The sequence below is a fragment of the Styela clava genome, chromosome 9 (genome assembly GCF_964204865.1).
Source record: "Styela clava chromosome 9, kaStyClav1.hap1.2, whole genome shotgun sequence".
In the NCBI taxonomy this organism is placed as follows: Eukaryota; Metazoa; Chordata; class Ascidiacea; order Stolidobranchia; family Styelidae; genus Styela; species Styela clava.
In genome coordinates, this window is record NC_135258.1 from 7,221,592 (window position 1) to 7,246,899 (window position 25,308).

Below are 25,308 nucleotides of genomic sequence, written 5' to 3' on the forward strand. Positions count from 1 at the left end.
ACTAAGAATTATAAATATATATATAACTATAATGTCTTTAAATCCGGTATTTCTTCCGTAATGAACGAATAAAAGCAAAATGTGCGTAAAGATAAGTCGAAATTGAAAGCAGCCATTACGAAAGCCGATACGGCATCTCAATCAAATGGCGAACCACGGCCTCTCGTCCGGTTACCAGTTCTAACGGTCCGCAATCAGGAATTTGAATTCAGAGTATTAGACGGAGTCGGGGCGTGAGTCACATTTTCGGCAGGGTTGAATTTCATAATTTGTCGAAATGGAATTCCAGATTTTCAATAATGATAAAAGATGTCATGTCTGCAACTTTTTTGACCAGCGGTCACGTTAACCACCTTTCGGCGACGAGGAGACCAGCAATCATCTCTCTGCGAACTGCACATGGTAATCAGAGGTGCGATGACAACAAGCGTATCCGTAACTCTTAGACACTGCGTGATACCTCCGAGTCGAATAAAATTTAAATCAGCCGAGATGTACTCGCATCAGGAATTTCTGAAAAAACTTGAAAAGTGGATTTAACTTCAAGTAGACAAAAGATTACCATGTCAAGATAACTCGGACATAACGAATAACGCGTTATTTACCCCCATAGATATATTAATCTATTAATTTACCTATGAATATTATCGACGCTTTCCGTATCGGCTGGCATCTCGTACTTCTGTGTCCCATATACATATGCGTGAACAATTGTTCTTGTTACCGTTCGGTCACGATATTTCACTGCTTTTACGGGATTGTGATGGAATATGTTGCTGAAAATATCTTTCGCGAGCTTAATGGGACTAGAAAAAATAGCGTATTTCTTTTTAACAAATTGTACCAAGTCTACTCAAGCAGAGTTCAATACATTTGGTATATATATGGGTCCTGTTTGGTTTATCAACTGCCCCCATGTAGGAAATATTCGAGTTTGCGACGACGAACAATAAACAGTCCTATGATATTTTACAATGTTCGTCTTACCAAAATATCCGACTTAATTTTGAATTAATGCAACGAATACTAGTGATTGAGCGAATTAGTACTTTAAAACAGAATTTCATTTTACAAAGAGTACGATCGAAAAATCCTCGCGACCCGGCAGTTGGGAACCTCTGCTCTGGATAGAAATTCAGTGTAGAAAAAACCGACCTTGTGTAGATATTTTTACAAGTTTCCTCACTCCGGAAAAAGCTCTGTGCAGGCAGCCATTGATATGTGAGAGCTGGCCTTATCTCGGTGAGGCATAGCCTACTGGCCTTGATATACAGGGTTAGAACAACGCGGCACGCCGCCGAGCCACAGATTTCCACACTTGCAGACACTATAAGATATGCCGGTCAGTACATCGCAAATCCACGTAGGGTAATCAAAGAAGTGATAACTAGGGCTGGGCATTTTGAATCGGTTCAGAGGAAAATTTCGAATCGCAGACATCTTGTTTTTTTCTTTCCGCCAATGGTCGAGTCGAATTCCTCAATTTTTTTGTTTATCGAAGCCATATTTTTTCAACGCAATTCAGACATATATATGGCTAATTTCTGTAATAAGTTATTGATAAAACGTGTTTCTTATTGTGTGTGAACTTTCAGTAATCCGCCTGAGTGATGTAATCTATGTTTTCAGTAACTTATGTGTCGGAAGGACCCAATACAATAGGAAAGTCTCATACAATTATATATCTCCTGGGTATGCGATTCGAAAAAAAAATATTCGATTCTGAATTCATCAGGTATTCGAAGTCCCAGTCTTAGTGATGACAAGGTCGTTCAAAAATCCGAATGCTATGCAGTCAAAACCATCTGCGTCACAGATGAACCCCCAAGCACAAAAACGGTTTTCGCTTCCACTAAAGATATTTAATAGCGAAGTTTTAAGCAGTAAAATGTACAAGACTTCCCAACAGAAAGAAATACTAATTAAAACCTGTCAAAGTCACACAATATTATCAAAAACAAAAACGGGATTTTAATAAGACTAAATTAATAAAGTATTCCAGTGTTTTGATCCTACCGCGGTGCCTGGCAAATATTTTAATAATAGGTTTAATATCACCAGTGTTTCAATACAAAATATTCAAATCAATTCCTAATAGGTTAGGATGTGATTTACATGTTTATCCCAGAGGAAAGGAAATTCGTTAATCATATGACGTACCACTACCTTTGTCCGGTTACCAGTCCATGTTGGGTATGAGATTAGTTAGCCATTTATTTTTTTTCAGATGCATGGACTTGTAACGTTCTGGGCATTTTGGCTTAATGTGTGATATTTCTTAACAATAACTTGCATTGATAGTAGTTGGTATACATTTAACAGTATTTGTTTAAGATCTCTCTTATCCAAAACACTTACAAGCATGTCTCTCACTGGTCCTCTTCAGTTAGACTCAACAATGCATTGGTAGCATTTAAATAAACCAGGATTAACGCTTAAAATCCTAGCACACTATGCCTATATGGCAACATAATTTAAATGTGATTTTCAGGCTTTTGATTACAAAAAAAAATGGCTCCTACACTCGACATACAATATCTAAATTGCCTACTGCTGTAAATAAACTTGTGTAGGCTGGACAAATGAATATAAAAGCAAAATCCTAGACAAATGAAGGAGAAATAAGCGATGAAAACAACACATACATGATATTAAATAAATATAATATAGCACACATAGCAATATTTATCGCTAAATAAAAATTCAACAGATGTAACAAGGCAAAAGAATATATTTCATACCAACTCGAAGCCATGAGTGAAGAGAAGTACATAATTGCTGAGATGGCCAAAATACACATAGAACTGGCAACTGTCTGTCCTAGACATCATATTACACAAGAGAATATAATGTTGAAGATGTAAGCCAGGGATCGGCAACCTTTTGTCGCTCGCGGGCTAAAATTGAGTCATTTGCGGGCCGGACATATTTTCAGAAAGTTAAAATCCGAACAGATGATATTTTTTAAAATAAAAATCAAGCAGTGATACATTTATCGAATTGATTACATTTAAAAAATTCCATATGAATACTTTGAATAAATTATAGGCTAGTTAAACGAGTAATTGTGAATTATATGCACTTGTTAGGTTATAATATAATTTATTACACAATAAATCTTACACAATAAATTCTGTTACATAATGAATATAATCGTCGAAACAGCTGTTTTGTTGCTGTAATTCGGTGAAGCGTTGCAGACGTAGGTTGCCAACCCCTGATGAAAGCCAATCACAATTCCATTGTTTTGGGTCACAGGTAAATATAGTGCAGAGAAGTTGTAACATATGGTTCTAAGAAGCCAAATAGAATTGATCACCAAGCATAAAATAAATATGCCGGGTGTAAATATTGGAACAAAAGACTTTTAGGGAGTTTTAATTCATTGAGCAACATATCATTGAGACTCTCAAACCAATAATGGAAGGCTACAAATTGATTGGACATCAACTAATACATTTCATTCATGATAACACTTGATTATGAATTTAAAAAAGAATATTATTGTTTCATTACAATGGAAAACAACTTCAGAAAGAGCCAAATTGAAAATTTTTTATTTGAAAACAGCAGTGAGAAAACACCCGTTAGCAAAGCATGTATTTCCTATTAGAAATCCATCAATTAGGTTGAAAAGACCGGCTTTTCATGCAGTGTTAGTTTCTACATTGAGGTGATTTGTTGTTTACAAATTTTGAAAACATCCACCAATATTATTTGTATGGATATATGATTCAACAACCTTTCATTGCCAATGATTTTTCAGGACGACTATTACTTGAACATGATGATTTTATGTTATGTTAGTTGAGAATAGGAATGAAAACATGGCTAATAATACCATTTGAATTGCTCTCTCTCTCTTTGGTAAGTCCTATATTCTTCTATTATTTATAGATAGTGAATTACCATTATTGACAACTGCTATCCGGTCTTATGTTCTGAATGTTTGGGAAGGCTTTTTAGTTGAAGATCAAATATATAGTGTCCATAAAGTTTTCATATTTTTTAAAATTGCAAAGGGAATTTATCGATACCATACCATATATTGTTTTAGCCCTCACTGATGTATTAAATGAAGTAAAAATACTTGAACAATTACTGATTAAAAAAACAACAAACCTGGTTAAGATATATTGAGAAGTGACTTCATAACAAAATTGAAAATTGACTTTATGGACACCCTGTATAGTTTTCTTAGTTGTGAATAGGAATGGGTAAATGTTATAAATCATCATTCAAATCACTCCCTGTATTATTTCTTGGTGTCCATCCCAATATTTATATACTATCTATGGATTATGCAAATGCAAAGGCACTGAACACCTGCAACATGCGTTTCGGCAAAAAAGCAGAGTGATAAAGCATTCCCCAAATTTTTTATGGATTCAGATTATAGCATTTAGATAATCTATTTTGCAACAGAAATATGTAAAAAACATATGAAATTGTTAATCTGAAATGATGCCTTTGAATGATTTAAACACCATGTATTGTCAATATTCAGTGCAGTTTACTGTTTTGCAACAGAAATGATATAAAATACGAAGCTTTCTGACTGAGACATATAGGGTGTCCATAAAGCCTCAAAATTGCAAAGGGAATTTATCGATACCATATATTGTTTTGGCCCCCACATATGTATTAAATGAGGTAAAAAAACAATTACTGATTAAAAACAACAAACCTGGTTGAGATATATTGAGTACTGACTTACAGTAATAATAAAATTACAACTGTAAATTCGTATGGACACCCTGTATTATTAGAGCAATGATTTGGAATGTCCAAAACAAAATACATAATTTTTAAAGTATCTTCATAGCAAAATCCTTATCTGTGTTGCGGGGTATCTCTTTGCCAGATGAATAGCAAATCAGATTATCTGAAATTAGTATTTTGGAATACAAAAACCCTGGTCTAGCCACAAACCTTTTTCTTATGAAATATCTATGAAATAATAGCATGAAATATTGCTAGTGAATAATAAAATGAAAATAATACAATAACATATAATGAAGTGAGAGCAATATGTGAAATACAAGTGAGGTGTTTGTGAGTAAAGTAGGGACACCCAAAATAAAACTTCTAAGATTCGCACACTCGAGTTAATGAGGTATATTCCGCTTTAACTCCATTTCATGCTGTATTAAATGGACTTTAATTTAACGTCAAAGTGCGCTGAGTATTGGTCAATGAAGAGGACAATGAATTTCAGGAAAGATTGATATTTTGTGATTTTTTAGAAAAAGATATTTCTTCACCGAGTTATAGTAATTTGATTATAATTTAAAAATGATTCAAATTGGACCAATTCATCATCAAAACTGGCTCAAATTTATGATACACAAAAATTAGGTTAAGTAGTGTTAACACAGTCAAAGGTTTCTACTTTGGGCTTCCCAGGAGCAAGAATATCAAACTTCTGAGTGATGATTGTTTGTTGATAATGATACGACTACGAAATGTATGGGTGACTGAATAATAATTCTGCACCAATCAAGATAGAAATAGGAATTCATGAGATTTATTATTTGATGGTCTGATTATTTTCCATTATGAGATAACACCAAACCTTGTATTCATATCTTGTAAAAAAAAATGCAAATTTTCGAATATGGGTGGTTAGATTAATAATATGAGAACTACAGAGTTCCGTGACCAAAAGCACCATCATTTAGAAGGAATAGGTTGAATACGAAATAATATAACTTTTCTGAGTTTAACCTACTAAGTTTGTAGCGTTTTTTTTTTTAATTTTTAGACCAATTTACTAATGTTTAGGTTTGCTGCAAATTTCAAAACAAAATAATTAAAGAATTTTAAATCATTTAAATGGTTAGAAATCAGACTAGAAATTGTGCTTTCTGACAATTCTGGAATTTGAAATTTTGGATTTGTCCACCAATGTATTAGGTTTCTAGCAGGTTTTAAAACAAGATAATATGGAAATAGAAAATAATCAGAAACAGTCAGAAATTCAAAAATTGCATTTTGTTGCAATATTTGAATTTGAAACTAAATACTTACTGATTCGTCCACGTAAAATATTGAGATGTAAATATAGTGGATCACGGTCAGACGTATCTACGGCAACAGAAGAAGATTCATCAGTGCTCAAGGAATATACAAATATTAGACAGTAAATCACAGATTAAAATGAGGTGCAAGAAAGCTATTGTTACCAGCAGATTGACATGACATTGACAAAGCGTTAGAAAAATTTTGAGATGTTAAAGTAGGTAAAGACGCATTATTAGCACTGGCAATAAAAGGTTGTGCGGGGCTTGCATGGGTCGTAGAGTTTGCCACGAATGGCACAACAGGTGAGGATATAGCTGATCCTCCTGAATTGGAACCCTCCCCTCCCCAACTACTATAAAGAGGCACTGGTGGACGAATTGCGGTGCTGAAAGAACTCCCACTACCTCCATCACGTCGTGAAGGCGTTCCTGTGCGGTTGAAACCATATGGAGAACTTCTTCCTGCGCTTGTTGTAGGACCGGCGGCAATCTGATCAATAACCATGTTAACTTGGTTAATATGACCAGAAGTTGTTCTCTGTATAGCTCGATTTCCATTGGAGAACATTTGGCTTGAGATAGCAGGTGTCATGCCACTTTGGGACTGCATAATCCCGAAACTAGCGGCTGGCATTGTGTTCGGGATCGTAGCCGATTGGAGCCATCCTGCAACAGTGCTTGGTTGAATTTGAGATTCCGGTCTCACAGCAGCGACAGATTGAGGATTAAAGGAATTGCTGCTAGCAGCCTGAATCGACTGTTGAATTTGTTGTTGATTTCCAGCGTTGTGCCGACGCACATGTTGCTGTTCTAAAACCCACATTTCAACCCGGTCTAGCCGAACTCTACGACTACTAGCATCAATCGACCCGTAACCAGAGGTCGACTCGGACGCCGAACCAGACACACCAGCACTCATTACACTTAATTGACTAGCACCGTCCATTTCAACAGGGCCCCCTAATCCTGCGTCTTGTGCCCCAGGGGCCCCTTCGTCTGGCCTATCCATACCCATAGGTGGCTCTGAATCATATTCTAAACTTTGTTGTTCCCTAACCCAATTCCCAACCCGTTCTTGTCTGAGTTCTTCACTGATGTCTTGCTGAAGTTTGGGGTTGCCAGGACTAAGAGTGACAGGTTGTTGCGATCCCTTACGTCCTTGACTTGGACCGGGTTCTTGAGAATCTGCGTCTTGGCGTAAATATCGCACAAGGTGTGCATGTCGTGCCATAACGTTATTATCTTCTTTCACAGTTTTTTGTTGCACAATTTTAACATCCGCACTTGTGGCATTGTTATTATTGTTCATGGTTTGCGGAGTTGCGCTTGTACTGGGTATATCAGTTGCATTGTGGGTATTATTGTTCATATCAATTGCATTATGGGAAGTAGTTTGTACATTAGAAGTCGTAGGACCATTTGTTGCCGTGAACACTGGGTACGATGTATTTCCATTCTTAGTTGCATCAAAAGCGTCGTAATCGGGATCAAATCTCTCTTGCTTTATATGTTGCACTTTAGCAAGCTCTGAAAAATATGAAACAAAGGATAAAACTCTCAACTTTACGAAACTATTACTTTTAAAGAATTCATGCATCTGGACAGATTGATTGGTTATCTACTCCCATACATACAAGGGACTACTCCAATCGCCAATCATCGGCAGAAGAACTATGTATTATACAATCAAAAACTGGAAACACATTTCAAAATGACCGAACCAACTTTATTTGTGCTGACATAACTGCCATGTATTGCTCTAGTTCATACCCTCACACATTGGCATGGAGTCGTATTCTTGTTCACATCACCCATTGTCGTTTTTACTTATACCAATACACCAGCAAATATGCCGCTTACAGAGCTACCAAGGGGATCAATAACCAGACCAGACATAAGTCATTGTTTATATGAATAAGATATCTTAGCAGAATCCTTCTGTCAGGGAAAAAGAACACAATGTCTCCCCAACTGCATATTAAGGGGAAATGGCCATATCGCAAAGATTGATATAATAAATTACTAGTCCATATTCTATATTGTTCCAAACGATAATATTTACAAGTCAGCATTCCGGCAGGTGAAGGAAAAGTAAAACAATAGATTATTGGAAAGATTGCAATAGGCAGTGTGAAATTATGTACGACAATTACATTATTATAATTTATACAAATATCATGTCCATGTTTTGTTAGGGCAGTGGTTCTCAACCTGCGGTCTTGTACCACTAGTGGTACGCGGGAGATTTTCAAGTGGTACGCGAGCAGATTTGAATTATTGCAGCAATTAACCTTTCAGTTAAAATATGCCAGCAACGCTTTATCTTCCTTAGATCCTCACTGTATGTATTCGCTGAACAGCGTTTATGGATGTTTCCCCAAGCATCAGTTTCCTTGTAATTATAACCAAGGAGTCAATAATGACGCAACACGTAACAATTGCAATTTCTGCACCCAGCCGCTCAGACACTTTTTTCGCTCAAACAGATATTCAAGCATGGTTGCAAACATTGGCTGGTTTTTGTAGTTTTGAGAGACATTTGTCAGTTTTCAGTTGTGTTTCAAGAAATTAATTGTGCAATAATTAACTTAATTATCATCATGTCTTTCGCGGAGCAGTAATCAAAATTGAATCTCGCAAAAGCTGCGATGGACAAGGCTAAACCTAGCTATATCAGTATCCGCAAACGGCACATGGTTGATTCATTTTAGTAAAAATGATGGTGTCAAGCACGTAAACCAGTTTAGATGCGCCTACAATCAAAACTGTCTCAGAATAAGCATGAAGTTTGCAATAGTAAAGTATAAGGGTAATTTTTCCAGGGTCAATGGTCGGGGAAACGTCCACAGCTCTGGTGCGCTATCAGTTCTTGTTTTTAGAGATCGTCGTCGCCCGCTATTGCCCACCTTAAATTAAGCGATATGGGCATGTTTTTGACCGTTTTGCGTGTTACGCCACAAATGATGTAGTGCCTTTCTTGGGACTTTTTCTCCACGCAAAAACAGAAGCTTGTCGGTGGTACGCAGCCATAGTAAAAAACAGTAAAGTGGTACGCGGTCGGTAAAAGGTTGAGAACCACTGTGTTAGGGCTTAGAACGAATTAGGGCATTTACAGGTAAAATCCATCCCTATTTACAAAATTTTCTACCTTCGAAGGGGCTTCTCGCATGAATTAATTTCGAAGTAGAGTTTCTACAGTAGTTACAAATACGCTACTTTGAACAAAAATTATTTTTCTTAAACCAACCTGTAGCCTTTTTCAAATCAAATGTGTACGATAATTCTTGGACTGGTTCATCACTTTTTACTCCTCGCAAACTATCTCGAAGCTCTTTTAATTTGATGTAGAAATGGACTTTATCTTGTGCTCGAGGGAATTGAGCACATCGTGCACTTGATGATGCCATCACGTAAATGTACTAAAACGAGAAGATTATAAGTAAGAATAACAGTGCTTCCGTAATATGTGAACCAAGATGGCGGACACCAGAACGTAGTATGTGTATCAGGTTAGGGTTAGGCCATAATCCCGAACTTGTAATAGAACTAAAATAAGAAAAATATAAGTGCGAGAAGCCACTCATAAATTCTTTAGAGTGAACACTACACATTGATAATGTTGTAGCCTATAAAGGTATTTGTTGTTGAATAACAAGCGATGTTAAAATAAAATGAGGAATCACAATATACTGTTTTGTATTGATATTGTCTAATCGAATAGTGAATTCATTAGTTTTATATCATAATATTTGCTTCATTTCACAATGATACTGTAATAACGTATGCCCCTATTACGAATTTAACAAATATTGACTAAAAAGTTGTTCAGATATTATCAACCAAAAAATAGGGTAGAAAATCAAGCGTAGGTAAAACGACACAAATCAATACCAAGAAGAATTCTTCATTTAATGGATTGCTTGAGATCACCAATCAAATATTACAGACATTAGAAATGAGGGTTTTAATCACTCTGGGACGATTGAAACAAAAAATAATTTGGTTGACTAATCATTCTCAACATACAATTGAGGAATTTTGTGGATAAAATTTGGCCGTCTCAGAGTTGAGTCAAGACTTAAAATTTCCCTCAACCTGAAATCAGGAACCAGTATTCGAAGTCGGGATGCTCAGAGTTTGGAGCCATATATATATTAAGAACTGACTTCATAACAAAATTGATTGTAAAGGGACTCCATGGACACCCTGTATTTTGTTTGCAGATAATGACATAAACAAAGTTTTAAAATTTGAAACTTACAGTATCAGTTTCCGGTATTTTATTGATTTGAGTACCGAAAACAAAATCTTTCTTTTTTTGACCGAAAATCTCTTTTGAAAATATTTCATAAATTCCTTTTCCATTAAATACTGCAATCTTTGGTTTATAAAACTGAATTTTTTCTATAAGTTTTTTTGCCCCTTCTCGGATCTCTTTACTGTAAATAAAAATGGGGAAAAATTAATAGGAAAAACAGAAATGTTTAAAAAAGAAATAGGAAAAATAAAGGAATTGAAGGTATTGTTATAAACTGTGATAAAAAATCTGAGTACGCTTGCCAATGCGTGAGTTCGCAGGTGCAATAAGATTGTTAGCACTACGACTCCTCACCACCGTATATTGGTTTGCGTAACCGCTGGTCAGTTACGGCTTCTTCCACATCAAGTCCATGCATCTGAAATAAATAACTGGCTAACTAATCCCATACCCGATATCAACTGGTAACCGGACAAGACGACAAGATGATGAGACTGTCATACAAGAAGACTGTCTTATCATTTTTCCTCTCCCCCCAAGATAAAAATAATATCTAGGATATATTTCTGACATTACATTCAGCTAACAATTATTTAAACTTGATTTGATAAAGAGGGATTAAATATTAATAACCCTATTTCATAACTGGATACCAAACAATTTGAGTCCAAGTTCCCGATAATGATCAATTCAAGACCACAAACGGAATATAAAAAATTCAGTAGGATGACACATCCAAAATTGCAGACTTTCTATCAACAACGTTTCTGTGCAAATGCTTATTATTTCGAAATAAAAATACCTTTTATGCAATTCAAGAGTCCTGCTGCCCACTAACACAAATGTATTTCTGTAACGTTTCGTCTGACCAAAATCAGACTCCCTCAAACAAGCAGTTTACAACAAACAGTTACAACAACAGATTTTTTGTAGATCTGATTTTGGTCAGACGAAACGTTACAGAAAAAAATTATGTTAGTTTACAGCAGAACTCTTGATTGCATAATATCGTATTTTTATTACTGCTACAGCATCCTTGCATCATACGCATAAGAATCCACTAGTGCAAAGGCATTGAGGAAGAATTGGGAGTTAGTCTCGCGCAACCTCTACTGATAGTAAAAATACTTAAATAGTGAATAATCAGCAGAATATCATTTGTCAGACATACCTTGATAAATCTTTCGCACCAGGGGTCGTACGTTCAACAATCGTCGAAAACCCGATTCCGTAATCGAGTAGATCGGCGTCGTTATCTGACGTCATTTTCTTATCAACGAAGCCAGACATATTCAAACAACTCCCTGTAGCGAAAAATATAGCAAGGTCGTCATGACAATGTAAATAATTTAAAAATATTCACCTGGAAAGGTCTTTGCTTCCGGGGGTAGTTCTCTCTACAATGTTTGTGAAACCAATTCCATAATCAAGACCTAGATAATCTTGCATTCCAGTTAATGGAATTGGGATCATTCCAGATAAATATAAACATTTCCCTGCATTGAAAATTCGCTTATTAGGCTGGTAGAGTATATATTTTTTGGATTTATTCACGAATAAAGATTAAAAAAAAAAGAGTTTTAATACCCATATTTTAAAACCTGAGTAGAATGGAATTAGCTTACATAATATTTTTGCGGTTATTGGAGAGCTATTTGTAATTTTTATCAAGTTCTAACAGTCAAAGCTAAAAATGGAAGAAAGGCACAACCTAAAACGAACACTAGAACAAGTACAGCTCTGAAACTCAGACCACATTACAGCATCCGGTCTGTTTTGAGAGAAGATCGAAAAGTCCATTTCTGAAAAATGTGATATTATCTACTTCGGGTGTGGATGGATCTGAGTATTTAGTTCAAACAATAGAGAAATTTCAAACTATAAACTGCTTTTTATGGAATTTAAAAAGTATAAATATTCTGAATAGATTCCAAAAATTTGAAGCCACAACTGAATTGCGACCATTGTTGTTTTAAGTTGAAGTTTAATTTGGGGATCACAAATAAATCAAAAAATTAAACACAATGGAAATTAGATGTATTCGATATGGTTATTTCTCGATGTTATGAATCATAAAATTTGCCATTCTGAATATTTGATATCTGATGCTCAGGACAAAAATAGGCCTCACTTGAAACTCTGACAGTGTCAAAATTCTGATGCCAAAATATAGAAAAAAAGATAAAAGCTGTTTATTAGAATTCACTGATTTCGAAACAGGTGTCATGACATGGTTGATTTAAAATTACATTTCCATTATAACCTTTCTTTCTCACTTAAACACTCAACTCTTTGTGAATGTATTGAAGAATTTTATTTGTATTTTTGAAGTTCTTCAGTCAACATAAGTCAGATAAGGACATTGAGCAATATTGACTAACGTAATGGTTTGTACATAAACCCATATATTCGAGATTTCGTAATCAAAGAGGAAACGGATGTTTGACTTTGAAATATCACAGACATGTCACTCAGTCAACAAAATATAAAGATTGGTAGTTCATGGCCTCTGTAGTAAAGATTAGAATAGTCGGTAGAAATTATCAGAGATACGCTCATATGAATAAGAATATACTGAGAAAAAGAAAAATGGACAATTGAAAAGTTTTTTCAGAATCAGAATCGCATTTTTATAAGTCGAATCAGTCCTAATATGATAAACAATAATATATGATTCTCCAGATAACGATTATTAATGTTATTCATTTTTCATACCACCCAATATATACTATGACACTAAATAAGGAAGCTGTTGTAAATCAATCCATATTCGTATAATACCTGTTTTAATATTTCAAATATTATTATTCAAAAATTATAACTTAGGTTGTTGATCTGTACTCAGGATACCTATTCTAACTTTAATTTGAAAATTTACAAATGGGGCTACATAATCATAAGTTTTGATTTAAAAACAACTTCAACATTCCAATTTCTGAATATTAACTATTTACTTTCGAGACTTATGCGATTAATTAAAATGTAATACAAGCAACAACTTACAGAAATGATTCCCAGGACCAGCATAATGATGACCTTTGTAAGCAGCAAATAAACCAGGATTGATTCCAATCTAGAAACAAAATAACGAGTTAAATAACAGATCGCACATTCTTTGTAATTGATCATGCTTCTAAACAAGGATCGGAAACAAAATAATTTTATAGAAGAGTTAGAGAGTATAGTATTGTATAGAGTTATAGAACAAATATAAAAAATATTTTTAAATTGGTTATGTTTATAGACAAGAATCTAAGAACATGTGGCTTCTGGCTTGCATCATTAGCACCATGCAGCTAATCTTGTTTGAAACGAAGCATTATAATTTTAATTTGGTCAATTATGTCTATCCTCTGTGGAAATATGTTATTTAGTTGGTACACTTAATTCGTGCTAATCCATGAAATGGTTGATAATAAATATTGAAAAAAGAAAACGAAATTGAAAGAAAAATTACTTACAATTAAAATATCGAGATCATGTTTAATACGATCTGGTAAAAATTTTTCTAATAATTCTTCTTTTGTCACTCCTTTGAACCTGAAAATTAAGTTATAAAAAGTTTACTTTATGATTCAATCAAATTCCAATGTTGATATGTTTTTGTTTATATCCTCTATTCAAAGAATGACACGATTGGGGACTCCTGGAAGAATACGGTACTTTATAATGATTATAGAAATATGTCATCAAATTCTGTGATGTAAAAGATTAGTTGCACGGATGCCAGAAGTATTATATTATAGTTACATCCATAACCTCATGAGATATTCCTGAATATTCGTGGCTATTCCTACAGAAAAGTTGGTGCTCCAGAAGTGTGTGTACCGATATGGAGGTAACTAAATTTGTTCGCCTACTTTACATCAAGTTCTGTCAAGGAACTGAAACCTATGGGCAGGGCTACATTAACTTGGCTAACACAGACAGTCCCTGAACTCGTAATAGAACTAAAATAGGGAAATTCGGAATAAAATTATGGTCTAACTCTAAACCTAACCTGGTACACACACTACGGGAGTACCGAAAAGTTAATGAAACTGCAAAAGGGCTCAAAAGTTAGCATGAAGCTCAGATGGCCATCACCATTACCAATTAGATAACTAATGAGCTAATAAGCTAGTAAGAAAAACTAGTATTTCAGCAGACCACGAATTACTGATGATAAACCATGTTTACACATTTAATGGGAGCTCAGTATTATTTGAATTGAAACAGTTGTTTTGAATTTACCATTCAAATGAAATACTTGATTGGCAGTAGACATATTGCGCAACCCTAAAAAACAAAACAACTGTCTATATGGAAGCCAAATAGTACCGTAATTGTTATGTCAGACCAATCAAATGGTGATTTGGACCATTCTATCAATCTTTATTACTCATACAGATATAAAGTTGTTATGCATTTTTTAAATTTGAGGCAAAATCAATCATATAATTCTATGAAGATGTGTAATTGTCAGTATACATATCCCATATACAAAACAAGACTCCACAATAGCAATAATGGCAATAAATGATAATAGAACAATAGCAATAAATTGAAAACTACAAAGGTACATTCATTCAAAGAGTTAGATACATTTCCTTGAATAAAATGGCAACGTGACGTAGCAGCATCCTCCAGCATATGTTGGGGTTGCATATTGATTGCAGTTCATTGAAAATTTTGGTGCTCCAAAACTGTGTGTACCAGCATGGAGGTAACTTATTTTGTTTGCCCAATTTACATCAAGTTGTGTGAAGGGAATGATTACGATGGGCTGGGGCTATATTAACTTGGCTAACACAGACAGTCCCCGAACTCGTAATAGAACTAAAATGAGAAAAATCGGAATAAAATATTGTCCTAACCTTAACCTGGTACACAAACTACGGGAGTACCAAAATTTGCAAAAGTTTTAAAAGATGTTCAACTTTTGCGATAAAATGAATTTTCAAATAATTACTATTCAAAAAAAATGTATTTAAAAAATCATGAAAACACTAACTATTTGTGACTGAGAATGGCAAATTTTTTTCAATTTAACATGGTTTTCAAATTATTACTATTCAAAGAGAAATCTATTCGGGAAATCGAAACTGCCAAGTTTCGCAGGAAAATTATTATTAATGTAAAACTTCAGTAAAATTTATCACAAATTTACCTAGAAGATTGAAATATATTTTAATAACATTCAGAATTCAAATTATTTAGAAACAACCTTAATTATAAAACATATGAATTTGCATTTAACATCTGCCTAGCATCCGTCTTCATTATAATAGGAAATAATGAATAATAGTCTATTTCAGACTAGGAATTTTCATTTATTAAAATATTGGATTTATTTTCAATCACTATAAGGGCAACAGATGAATGAGGAAATACCAACATTCGCATACATTCTATAAACTAGAACAGGGTTTCCCAAACTTTTTGGGCCGCGAACCACTGTTTGTGAATCATATTTTTGACGAACCCCTATCCTATGCCATATCAATTTTTGTGCCAAACCAACAAGAAAGGATAATGTTTTCTTTGACGGAATAAAACTCATGAATGTCTGAATCAATACATACTATGGTTGAATACTGGCAGACTAATGGTTGGTTATTCAATAAGACTATGATATATTCATTTGTATAATAAGACTTTTTCTGTTGCTGACCCCCTGTGCAGTCATCTCGAACCCCGAGGGAAACCTCGAACTAGAAGACTAGGCAAAACCAGCTACCTTTTCACATTTTCCCTATTTCAGATTCAGTACCTTCAAGGTGTATTGATTTATGCAATTCTATCTATTTAGGAAGATATTCAATATTCTAAATTAGATTGAATTTTTACGCATAATTATGAAATGCATTTGGAATAAAGATTTATTATGTTTTTAATATTCATCACTGTCAAATGCATGCTCTGGCATGTGGTAAACAGCTTAATATTTTGTTTTTATTTTAATTTTAATAACCAATAACAGTTTCCTCATTTTTATTATAGATATTATTTGATTTCATCAATCAGAGGAAGCTGGAATATTTGGCTTTCGTTAGCTGCGAGTTTTCTATTTTAAACATTGAAAACATTGAAATTTAATTTTTTAAATTATAAGTACTGTTTAATTAAATTCATTACTATCAAATGGAAGCTGTCACATGTGGCTATGGTTAACTCTTTATTTTCAACATTACTATTTTGGTCATTTTGATAAGTAGCCTACTATTTAAATTCCTCAATATTCATATTTATCAAAAGCTGCAACATGTGGTTAGCTACTTAATTTTTTTGTGAGTTTCCATTCTCAATATTAACATTTTGGTCAGTCTGATTATAAGTAATATTTAAATTCATAAACACCAAATGCATGCTGTGACATGCGGTTAGCTGCCTAATCAACATTATTAACATTTGGGTTATCTTAATTATCAGTACTATTGCAAATTATTATGGATTTACTATTTTCTCAAGCCAAACAGTACAAGCAATGATACTCAGCCATTACAGATTTCAATTGATCAAAATAGGAAAGGCAAATAAGTCTTTGTTCTCTATTTACGTCAATTTGAAGCGTGGGAAACCAGTTGAAATCCGAGATGATGGTTTTATGTAGCAGGGAGAAAAATAAATATTTCAAACCCGGTTTCGATTTTCACAGCATTCAAAATGGCAATTCAAGAAAATGAATCAAATTTTCAGCCTCAGTTTGAACTTTATAATTAAACTTTATTTCTACTTCTGATTTCAAATCTCAAGTGTAATAAAACAGCCACGGTCAAAGATTAAATTTTTCTCTTTGGTTATTAATGAGATAACAGGAGTACAGGCAAGTCATATGAGAGCTTCACTTTCTATCCTTCAGAATTATTCGACTTGTTTGTAATAGAATTTTTCTTACCAACACAAAATGAAATTCTTGTCGCTCTTGAAAAACTTTTTGTGGTCGAGTTAATTAACTTCTAGACTAACCAAAACTCAGAACTAAATTCACGAACATGCTTGACAACATGATTAAGCCTACGCATCCACAAAAAGTATCAATCAGTATTAAGAAAGCTAATTTTCATAAAAATATCAGATTCATCTTATCAAAACAAATAATCTATGACCTTGGGAAATATAAATTTGAATGTTAAAAACTGATATCATATCAGTACTGGCGATCAAGAGCTTAAATATATCATATTATTCAAAACTTCATATTATTAATGAAACAAAGGAGTTTATAATAGATGAAAATACATTGAATTCATATCATATAAATAGTTCTAGTACTTTAAAATGACAACAAAAAATACAGGTTAGATTTTAAAAATTTACATGTTTATATATTTAAAATTACATTGCAATCAGAATGACTGAACCCGTCTGTGTTGAACATTTATTTGGTCATGTATTGCTTCTTTCAATTTCAACTTGTCTCATACATATGGATTATCAAAACCAAACAATCTTCTATTTTAAATAAACTCTAAAATATTATTTTGAATATTTTGTCGATGAGTTTGAATTAGAGAATGTAGGTGTAATAAGATATAAGATTAAATTGATTGCTTCTATACTTTTCAAAGTTTCATAATTCCGAAACAATGCTTTTTGTATCACATTGCGAGACTAACTATTCAGTATTATAATTTCCCAAATATAACAATCCTAAATTACCCTGCTCCATAAAATTAAGGATTCAAAATACTGTATTGAATATAGTTAAGTTCGAATTAACGCAAACATACAAAATACAATGATTTGGACATCCGTGGTTATGGTCATTTGACGGAGTATTTAAAAAACAAAGACACAGACAATTTCTAATAGACATGTGGAATATTACATTTGAACAACGAAGGTCCCATCAGGAAGCTCCAAACCTACAAACTCAAAGCCACAAACTACTTCAAACCAAACTTCAACACAGCAATTGAGGATGTACTGGGACAATATAAGTATGACTAACATAAGCTATATTAAAAGTCAAGACCTTGAACATAATTTAGTATTCTTATGTCATACAAGCTATATGACATGACTTGAATTGGCATGTGGAAATACTTAGCCAGTCTAAGGTTTGATAGAAAGAATAAACAGCATATATGCAAAACAAGTTGTACTGTTATATATGTGTGTGTCACTAACCAATATTGCCTAATAATAATGTTTTAATGAAACCACCTATTATGAAAATAATGGTTTTTATCAAAGTGACTTATGGTAACATCTTAGAATATTCTATTTCATCTTACAAGCATTTCAATTCCAAATACGAGACTTACAAAGTGACATTTTAATAAGAATTTAAACAGGCATGTGTTGACGCTGATACAGATCAATCAGAATTGACTCAGCTCATTGGTATGTAACTATGTGCGGTAAATAGATATAGATATGTTTCACAGATTGAAATATTCTGCTTTGTACATTCAAACAATGGTAAAATGAATCTAAAAAATAATAGAGATTGAATATAGATAAATTAAACTATGTATGTTATCATAAAATACAATCAAGATTAATCAATAATGTTCTTCAAAAGAAGTTAGACCAAACGTCTTTCCTGAAAACTTTCATTATTTTTTAAAAAAATTCATTTCCATTATTATATACATTATTCTTAATTTCTTATAGTAGGTAGAGTACTATACACATACAATATACACTGTGCAGTACACATACAATTGATAAGAATCAAGCAATTCATCTTCTTGGAGATTGTGTCTTACTTCTTAATATGAATAAGCTGCCAAGTAGAAGCAACAACAAATATCAAGAAATACTCCATGCCTGAGTAATATATTTTGAATGAGTGCTTGTTGTGCTATTAGTGAGGGTATGAGAGTGGAAAGTCTTATTGACAACAGTTTGTACAGCATTCTGATACGGTGATTCAAATTTTTCAAATCAAATTTGTACAATAAAGCAACAAACAGATATATGATAGCTAACATGACCACAGGTATTTAGAATATGAACAAAGAGTCAAATACCAGACAAGCAATAATCAAACTTCAATGAAAATTCGCAAACAACTGCTCGAGAAAATGACTTTTAGACTACTAGTCCAATAAAAGGCCCTTTACATTAAAAATGCTTCTTTCAGAGCCTACTAATGGTGGTTATTTCTATAAAAAATACAAGAATTACTTCCTTTGTCAGAATATCAATTCATAAAATATTACAATCATCATAACATGCAGAAATTTGCATATTACCTTGGAATGAAACCAATGTATAAATGGCAACAAGACAAGACCTGACAAGAAAGAAGATGAAACTCAGATGACATGTCGCACAAAAATAACTAAAGCGGTCATTTAGCATAGAGTTCACAAACCAACACTTCTCGTTATTTTCTATTAATAGGTCAGTTAGGAGAATTGAAAACTAAGAATAAATAAACCAAGTTTCTAAGTCCTATACTAGAGCATAGTCAAAAACTCAAAATTGTTTCACACACACCCAAAAAAAACTATTTTTCCAAATTTAAACACAAAACAATATACCGTAATCGTTTAACTTTTGAAAACATGAATTGTAAGTAACAAAGAATATAAGACAGCAGAAAATTGTATGACTTTATGTGTACATTTATTTCTAGTTCATTTCATATGACATAAAAACTAACGAAGCTAACATTTACTAATTAAACTTACACAAGTATTAAGAGTTACAACCATTATCAGGCTCAGGGAGAGTGAATCTTTAACATGGCTTACTATAACAGTAAGTCATATATAGTTAAACACGCATAACTGGGAAAGAAGCAAAGGATTTAGTTATGCATGTTTTGCTATGGTTAAGCCTAGAAACCATTCGCTATTGTACCATATACAGGGTAGGGTGTCCATGAAGTCCCTTTACAATTTCAATTTTGTTATCAAGTCAGTTCTCATTATATCTTAATTCTTAACCAGGTTTGTTGTTGTTTTAATCAGTAATTGTTCAAGTATTTTTACTTCATTTAATACATCTGTGAGGGCTAAAACAATATAAGGTATCGATAAATTCCCTTTGCAATTTTTAAAAATTTTAAGACTTCGTGAGATCAAATTGAATGAATTACTGTTAATTAAGCATGAGGTCATTCGAGTCCAATCTAAAAATATTGATTTTCTAATCACAGATTGAAATGATCAAAGGTCTAGTTGTTGGAAATATTTGAAATGAAAGAGTAAAGCTTCGTTTTACATAAATGGACTACTATTAAAAATACCACATTCCAAGGAGCAGAAAATGCTATTTTAAATACCAAGTGAATCCAAAAAATACGACGACCAATTGACATGCGTGGTTGATTAGTGGTATTTTGCTATCAAACTACAATACAAAACACATAATATACAGAGTGGTCACTAGAAAGGAAGAAAATTTGAAGGTCAGACAAGATCACGAATAAAATACAAGCTTACTCATACCTTTTTCGATACCAGTACAATTTTATGTCTTTTAGGTTCTACGTTGTTTTAGGTTGATACCTTTTAGGTTCTATTTTATTTCTGTAATGTTCTGTGTAATATAACATATGCATTTGAAAAAGTTATTCTTTGTCAAAATAAATAGTTGTTTAACAAATTTTCTGTTTTTCTAGCGATCACCCTGTACATATATATATATATATATAAAACACATACAGTAATACCTATACACCACTATATACCAAATTTACAAAAATATATGCACCCTGATATAGTAGTGGGTGGTTGCTAAAAACATGAATTCTCGAGTTTAAGACATTAATGGTAAGAAATATATCAAGCCATACTTTGGTTTGATAATACAGTATGCAAAAATGTACAGGATATGGTTTATATAAAACATTCATGCCCCAATCAACTTGGTTCTACAATTTTTCCTGTTACGTCATTTGCACAAATGTTTTACGCTTCTCTCATTTAGCGATTGATAAAATATTCTGAGCAAACAGGATGGAATAGATTCCGCTACAAAATTGATTGATCAGGAATGTAGTTTTTAGTTTTAATTCAACGCAGATTCCAGTTTTAAACAAATCAATTAAACTTTTGGAGTGATGAATTTGAAAATTAAAATAATTTTTAGTATATCAGATACCTACATAAAGTATCTTCTAGATATGGAATATTATGAAAATATACATTTGACACTTTTATTCTTGACTAAAATTTAATTGGAGTGAATGTGTTAAATAACTCCATGAAGATGTTAAAACAAATAATGATGAACCAATGATTTTGGAATATGGAATACAAAAACCAACATTTTACAATTGCTGGTTTTTTCAGAAAGTCAGGCATATCATAACTAGTTAAAAGAAAAAAGAAAAAGATTCAAAATGTATAAGACAATATTCAAATTGAATGACCCATACATGATTAAAACATCAGATAATATAAAAAGTCAAATTGTAACGTTGAATTTTACTTATAAATACAAAATGGTAAGTAATCATCACTTTTGAACATACATGTTCAAATTGGGTATGATTAGAATGAAGCATAATAATTCAAAAGTACGCCTATTCATCATAAAATACTAATTAAAAAAATATTAACAAATTATTATGCATGTAATTTGAAATTATTTCATCACACAAATCTCGAATAAATTTCAATTTCAACACATTTACGGTAAGTTTGAATCAATAAAATATAATTATAAAGCACAAATCTGAGCTGACCTTTGGCAAATAAAACTCATAATTTAAATTTGATCATTATTACTCATTTAGTAATATTATTGATCAGAACATACAGCATCACAATTTAATATGAGGCAAAAATGGCCTGCTGGTTAAAGTATTAAATATGTTGGTACTGAGGTTTAAATATCACAGGTTGTAATCTCATCCCAACTATCCCGAGTCGTAGGAAATGTGAAACTGAAGAGATTCAAGCAATTTCAGGATGAAGTTGCTCCTTAATGAGGGAAATCTGCTTGCACAGAGCCTTGTTCAAAGTGAGAGGTAAAAAAAGGTTGTCCCAAAATACCATAACATTCATTGAAAACAATATCATAGTGATGGTCTCTGAGGGTAACTTACCATTTATCCTCACATATAAGCAGAGTTCAAAACTCAAAAAAAAAGTTGCCAAAACATGGGGTCATAACCGCTTGCGTGTTTATGCTGACAGCAATAGCAGTCTGGAAAGATCTCTTCAGGAAGTTTGACAGTGATAGTAAGGATGAATTTGACGGATTTTGAGACATTTCTCAACGTTATTAACAAAAGTTAAACATAACAATAATGGTTATCATTTTTATTAATTCTCTTCTGCAACCATTTGCTGTGATGTGTGTGTTATGGGTCGTTTTAGGAGGTCGTCTTATATGCCAGATTAGCCTATATGCGAGGATATGCAGTAGGTGGATAAATCTCGAAAAGTGAATTGGAAAAAACAAAATGGATGAACCTAAACTACACATTTGAAATGAATTTCCAAAATAATTAACATTGTTTAATTTGTTGTTCCATCTTTAGTTGGACGACCATAATTGGCACTTAATGCCCATTATCACAGTACAGCGAATGAGTAAGCACAAATAACACAAGACTTACTGTCTGATTGTTACTGAGAGATATGATAATAAGATATGGTGGAGTTTACCTCAGTTCAAATTCAAACAAAGAAGATTTGGTTTTATATTAAAATATTTCTAATTTAAAATAACATGTTATGCACATAACGACACCTCAAAACCAAACAGTGCTAAGTCCACTTTTCCAAAAAATGACATTTTTCAATTGCTGATTTTCCTAGACTTAGCTCTACATTTTGGTCTATTTGCCTTATCTCTAGGTGCTCTATATCTCAAGACAGCTATGGACATAACCCTGCTTTTTTAGGGCATTTGAGAACTAAACAGATCTGTGTCTACTATAGTGGACTTAGCTCTGGATAACTGCATTGTAAGTTCGGGCTAAGTCCGTTTTTTGGACATAGCTCCTCTCAAAAAATATAATACAAAGCGCTAAGTCCATACCAGCCTCTATAATAACATAATAGAGGGGCCCTAAGTCCAATAAAACTGTTTCTGGTCCAGAAAATTGAGAGCCAAAAAGGGTCAAGTCCAAAAAAAAAAACCCAAAAAAAATTGGGGCGAAGCACAAATTTTTTTATACCATCTAAATATGGCCTTCATTGTAACTTTGGTGGACCATTAAAACTAGACATCCTCGATGTAAGGTATTAGAGAAATAAAAAAAAGAAACAAAAAAAACATTTTTTGCGTTTTTCTCAAAACTAGAAAAATGGACTTAGCCCAATTTGGATTTCATGCGTCGATAAATTCACCTGCATAGTCTGATCTAAATGGATTTAAAATTAAATTTAATGGAGGCGATCTTTAAAAAATGGTACTAATATGAAATTCGCTAATCTATCACAAAAACTCAATATGGCAAACTAAGACATCAAATGTGACACCACCATTTTTATATTACCAACGAAGTTCCAGGAATTTCCACATCTGTGAACAAATGACCAATCAAAGATTGGCTTTACTAGTTCGAACCTTGATTGGAACTTGAAAAAATTATTTTCCCAATCGCTACAAAATTATACTTATTTTATCTAATTTTACACATTATTTGAAGCTCATCATTTAATAATAAATATCACACATTACCTGTTAACAGTTCTTTTAGTTTTCTTCATTGTGTCTGTAATTTTACTCTGTTTTGATGGAACATCTTCACTTTTCACTTTGGGTGGACGACCTCGTTTCTTGATCTTTCCATTTGGAACAGAAGTAGATTGTTCTTGTTTTGAATTATTTTTGGGTGGCCTGCCTCTCTTCCCTCTTTCAGACTCATTTTCTTGACAGAAATATGCTGGTAAAAAAGCAACATTAATAAACTTCATGAACAGTTGGTACAAACTACTATCTATTTCATCTAGCATGCAACTAAAATCAAGTTACAGCATTGGAGAGAGTTAATTTTATATGCTTTGAGTCAGTGATACCTAATATTTCTTGTTGAATCCCTCCCTTCTCCTATTTTAAAATTGTTTATTCCTTCCTTACTACGTTATATACTCGCCGATAGGTCGCGCCACTGTATTCGTAATTGCATTTTTCATGTTCCTTTTTAGGCGTCTTTAATTTAACCAGCCTTTAAATAATTATTTGCATTCTAATTACCATTTTTTAAATGCCGGTAAATAAAAACCCAACAATATCCAAATCTTCATCATTTTCATGTAAGAGAAACGCTATTGTTATTCAAGCAAAAATTCCCAGCAATTTGAAAGGCTGACTATTATTACAGTTTATCAAGCATTAAAACTTAAAAGCGCTCCATGTTTCAAATTGAACTTTCTCACTCTGGGAGAATAATACATAAGTAATACCAACATCAAATTAATACAGCTTAACATGTCTCTGTAAGATGGTTATACAAAGAATAAACTGGTATCATCGTGTATTAAAATTATAATGTTCCACATGTCCACATCGCTTGACAAAATAGTCGACCTTTTTTAACAAGGTTAAATCTAGATAACATGATTTTCAATGTACAACATTTTAAAAGGGTCATTCATATAACAAATGCAATAAAATGAAAAAACTTTTATTCTATATACAAAATTCAAAATTACCTGATTTGACCTCTTCAGAATGACCATTCATCAATGCAGTAGAAGCAGGTTGCTGACTACCATGTGGTATTTCAGTTTGATTGAAGTTTGGCTGATGCTGTGGGTGAGTAGTTCCATTACATACTGGTCCCCCAGATACAGGAGGAGTCGGAGGCATTCTAGGATTATCCTAATTAACAAGCATATGTGAAGGAGCCAATATGGCTCAACGTTCACTTGGACTACCAATATGCACAGGTAGTGCCTTTATACAGCTGTAGAGGGTATTGAACAAACATGAGGTTGTGTGAAATTTTAACAGGCAAGGTAGTAAAACACATAAAATACCACCTAAAGTAGCCAATTTTACGAGGTTCAAAAGCCTTGTATCACATTTATACGCATTCAAGGGACGGGCAATATAGAATACCGAATCCGGAGGATTCGAATCCAACAGGATCCGATAACAGGATTCGGTTCCCGCCTCTCCAGCATG

The 25,308-nt window shown here is 33.1% G+C and overlaps 1 protein-coding gene across 2 annotated transcripts; it reads right to left on the minus strand.

The window, feature by feature from the left end:
• Positions 1 to 1,840: 1,840 nt before the first annotated feature.
• On the minus strand, positions 1,841 to 25,103 carry LOC120338754 (uncharacterized). 2 transcript variants are annotated; one of them, XM_039406691.2, is made up of 8 exons: positions 24,834 to 25,103; positions 23,860 to 24,064; positions 13,743 to 13,821; positions 13,285 to 13,354; positions 11,453 to 11,585; positions 10,285 to 10,462; positions 9,271 to 9,442; positions 1,841 to 7,550 (listed from the first exon to the last, which is right to left on the minus strand). In XM_039406691.2, exons 1-8 carry the CDS (start codon positions 24,988 to 24,990, stop codon positions 6,148 to 6,150), a joined length of 2,397 nt encoding a protein of 798 aa, XP_039262625.2. In that variant the 5' UTR covers positions 24,991 to 25,103; the 3' UTR covers positions 1,841 to 6,147. The 2 variants fall into 2 exon arrangements, with proteins under 2 accessions (XP_039262625.2, XP_039262626.2); XM_039406692.2 differs by lacking the exon at positions 11,453 to 11,585 and adding an exon at positions 11,645 to 11,777.
• Between the last annotated feature and the right edge of the window lie 205 nt (positions 25,104 to 25,308).

Excerpts from the sequence above, each read along its gene's own strand:
- LOC120338754 (XM_039406691.2), bottom strand. The coding sequence starts at position 24,990 with ATGCCTCCGACTCCTCCTGTATCTGGGGGACCAGTATGTAATGGAACT. Across the intron at positions 13,822-23,859 it reads ACTAAAAGAACTGTTAACAG|GTTCAAAGGAGTGACAAAAG; the intron begins GTAATGTGTGAT and ends CTTAATTTTCAG. Across the intron at positions 9,443-10,284 it reads AAATACCGGAAACTGATACT|TACATTTACGTGATGGCATC; the intron begins GTAAGTTTCAAA and ends TTCTCGTTTTAG.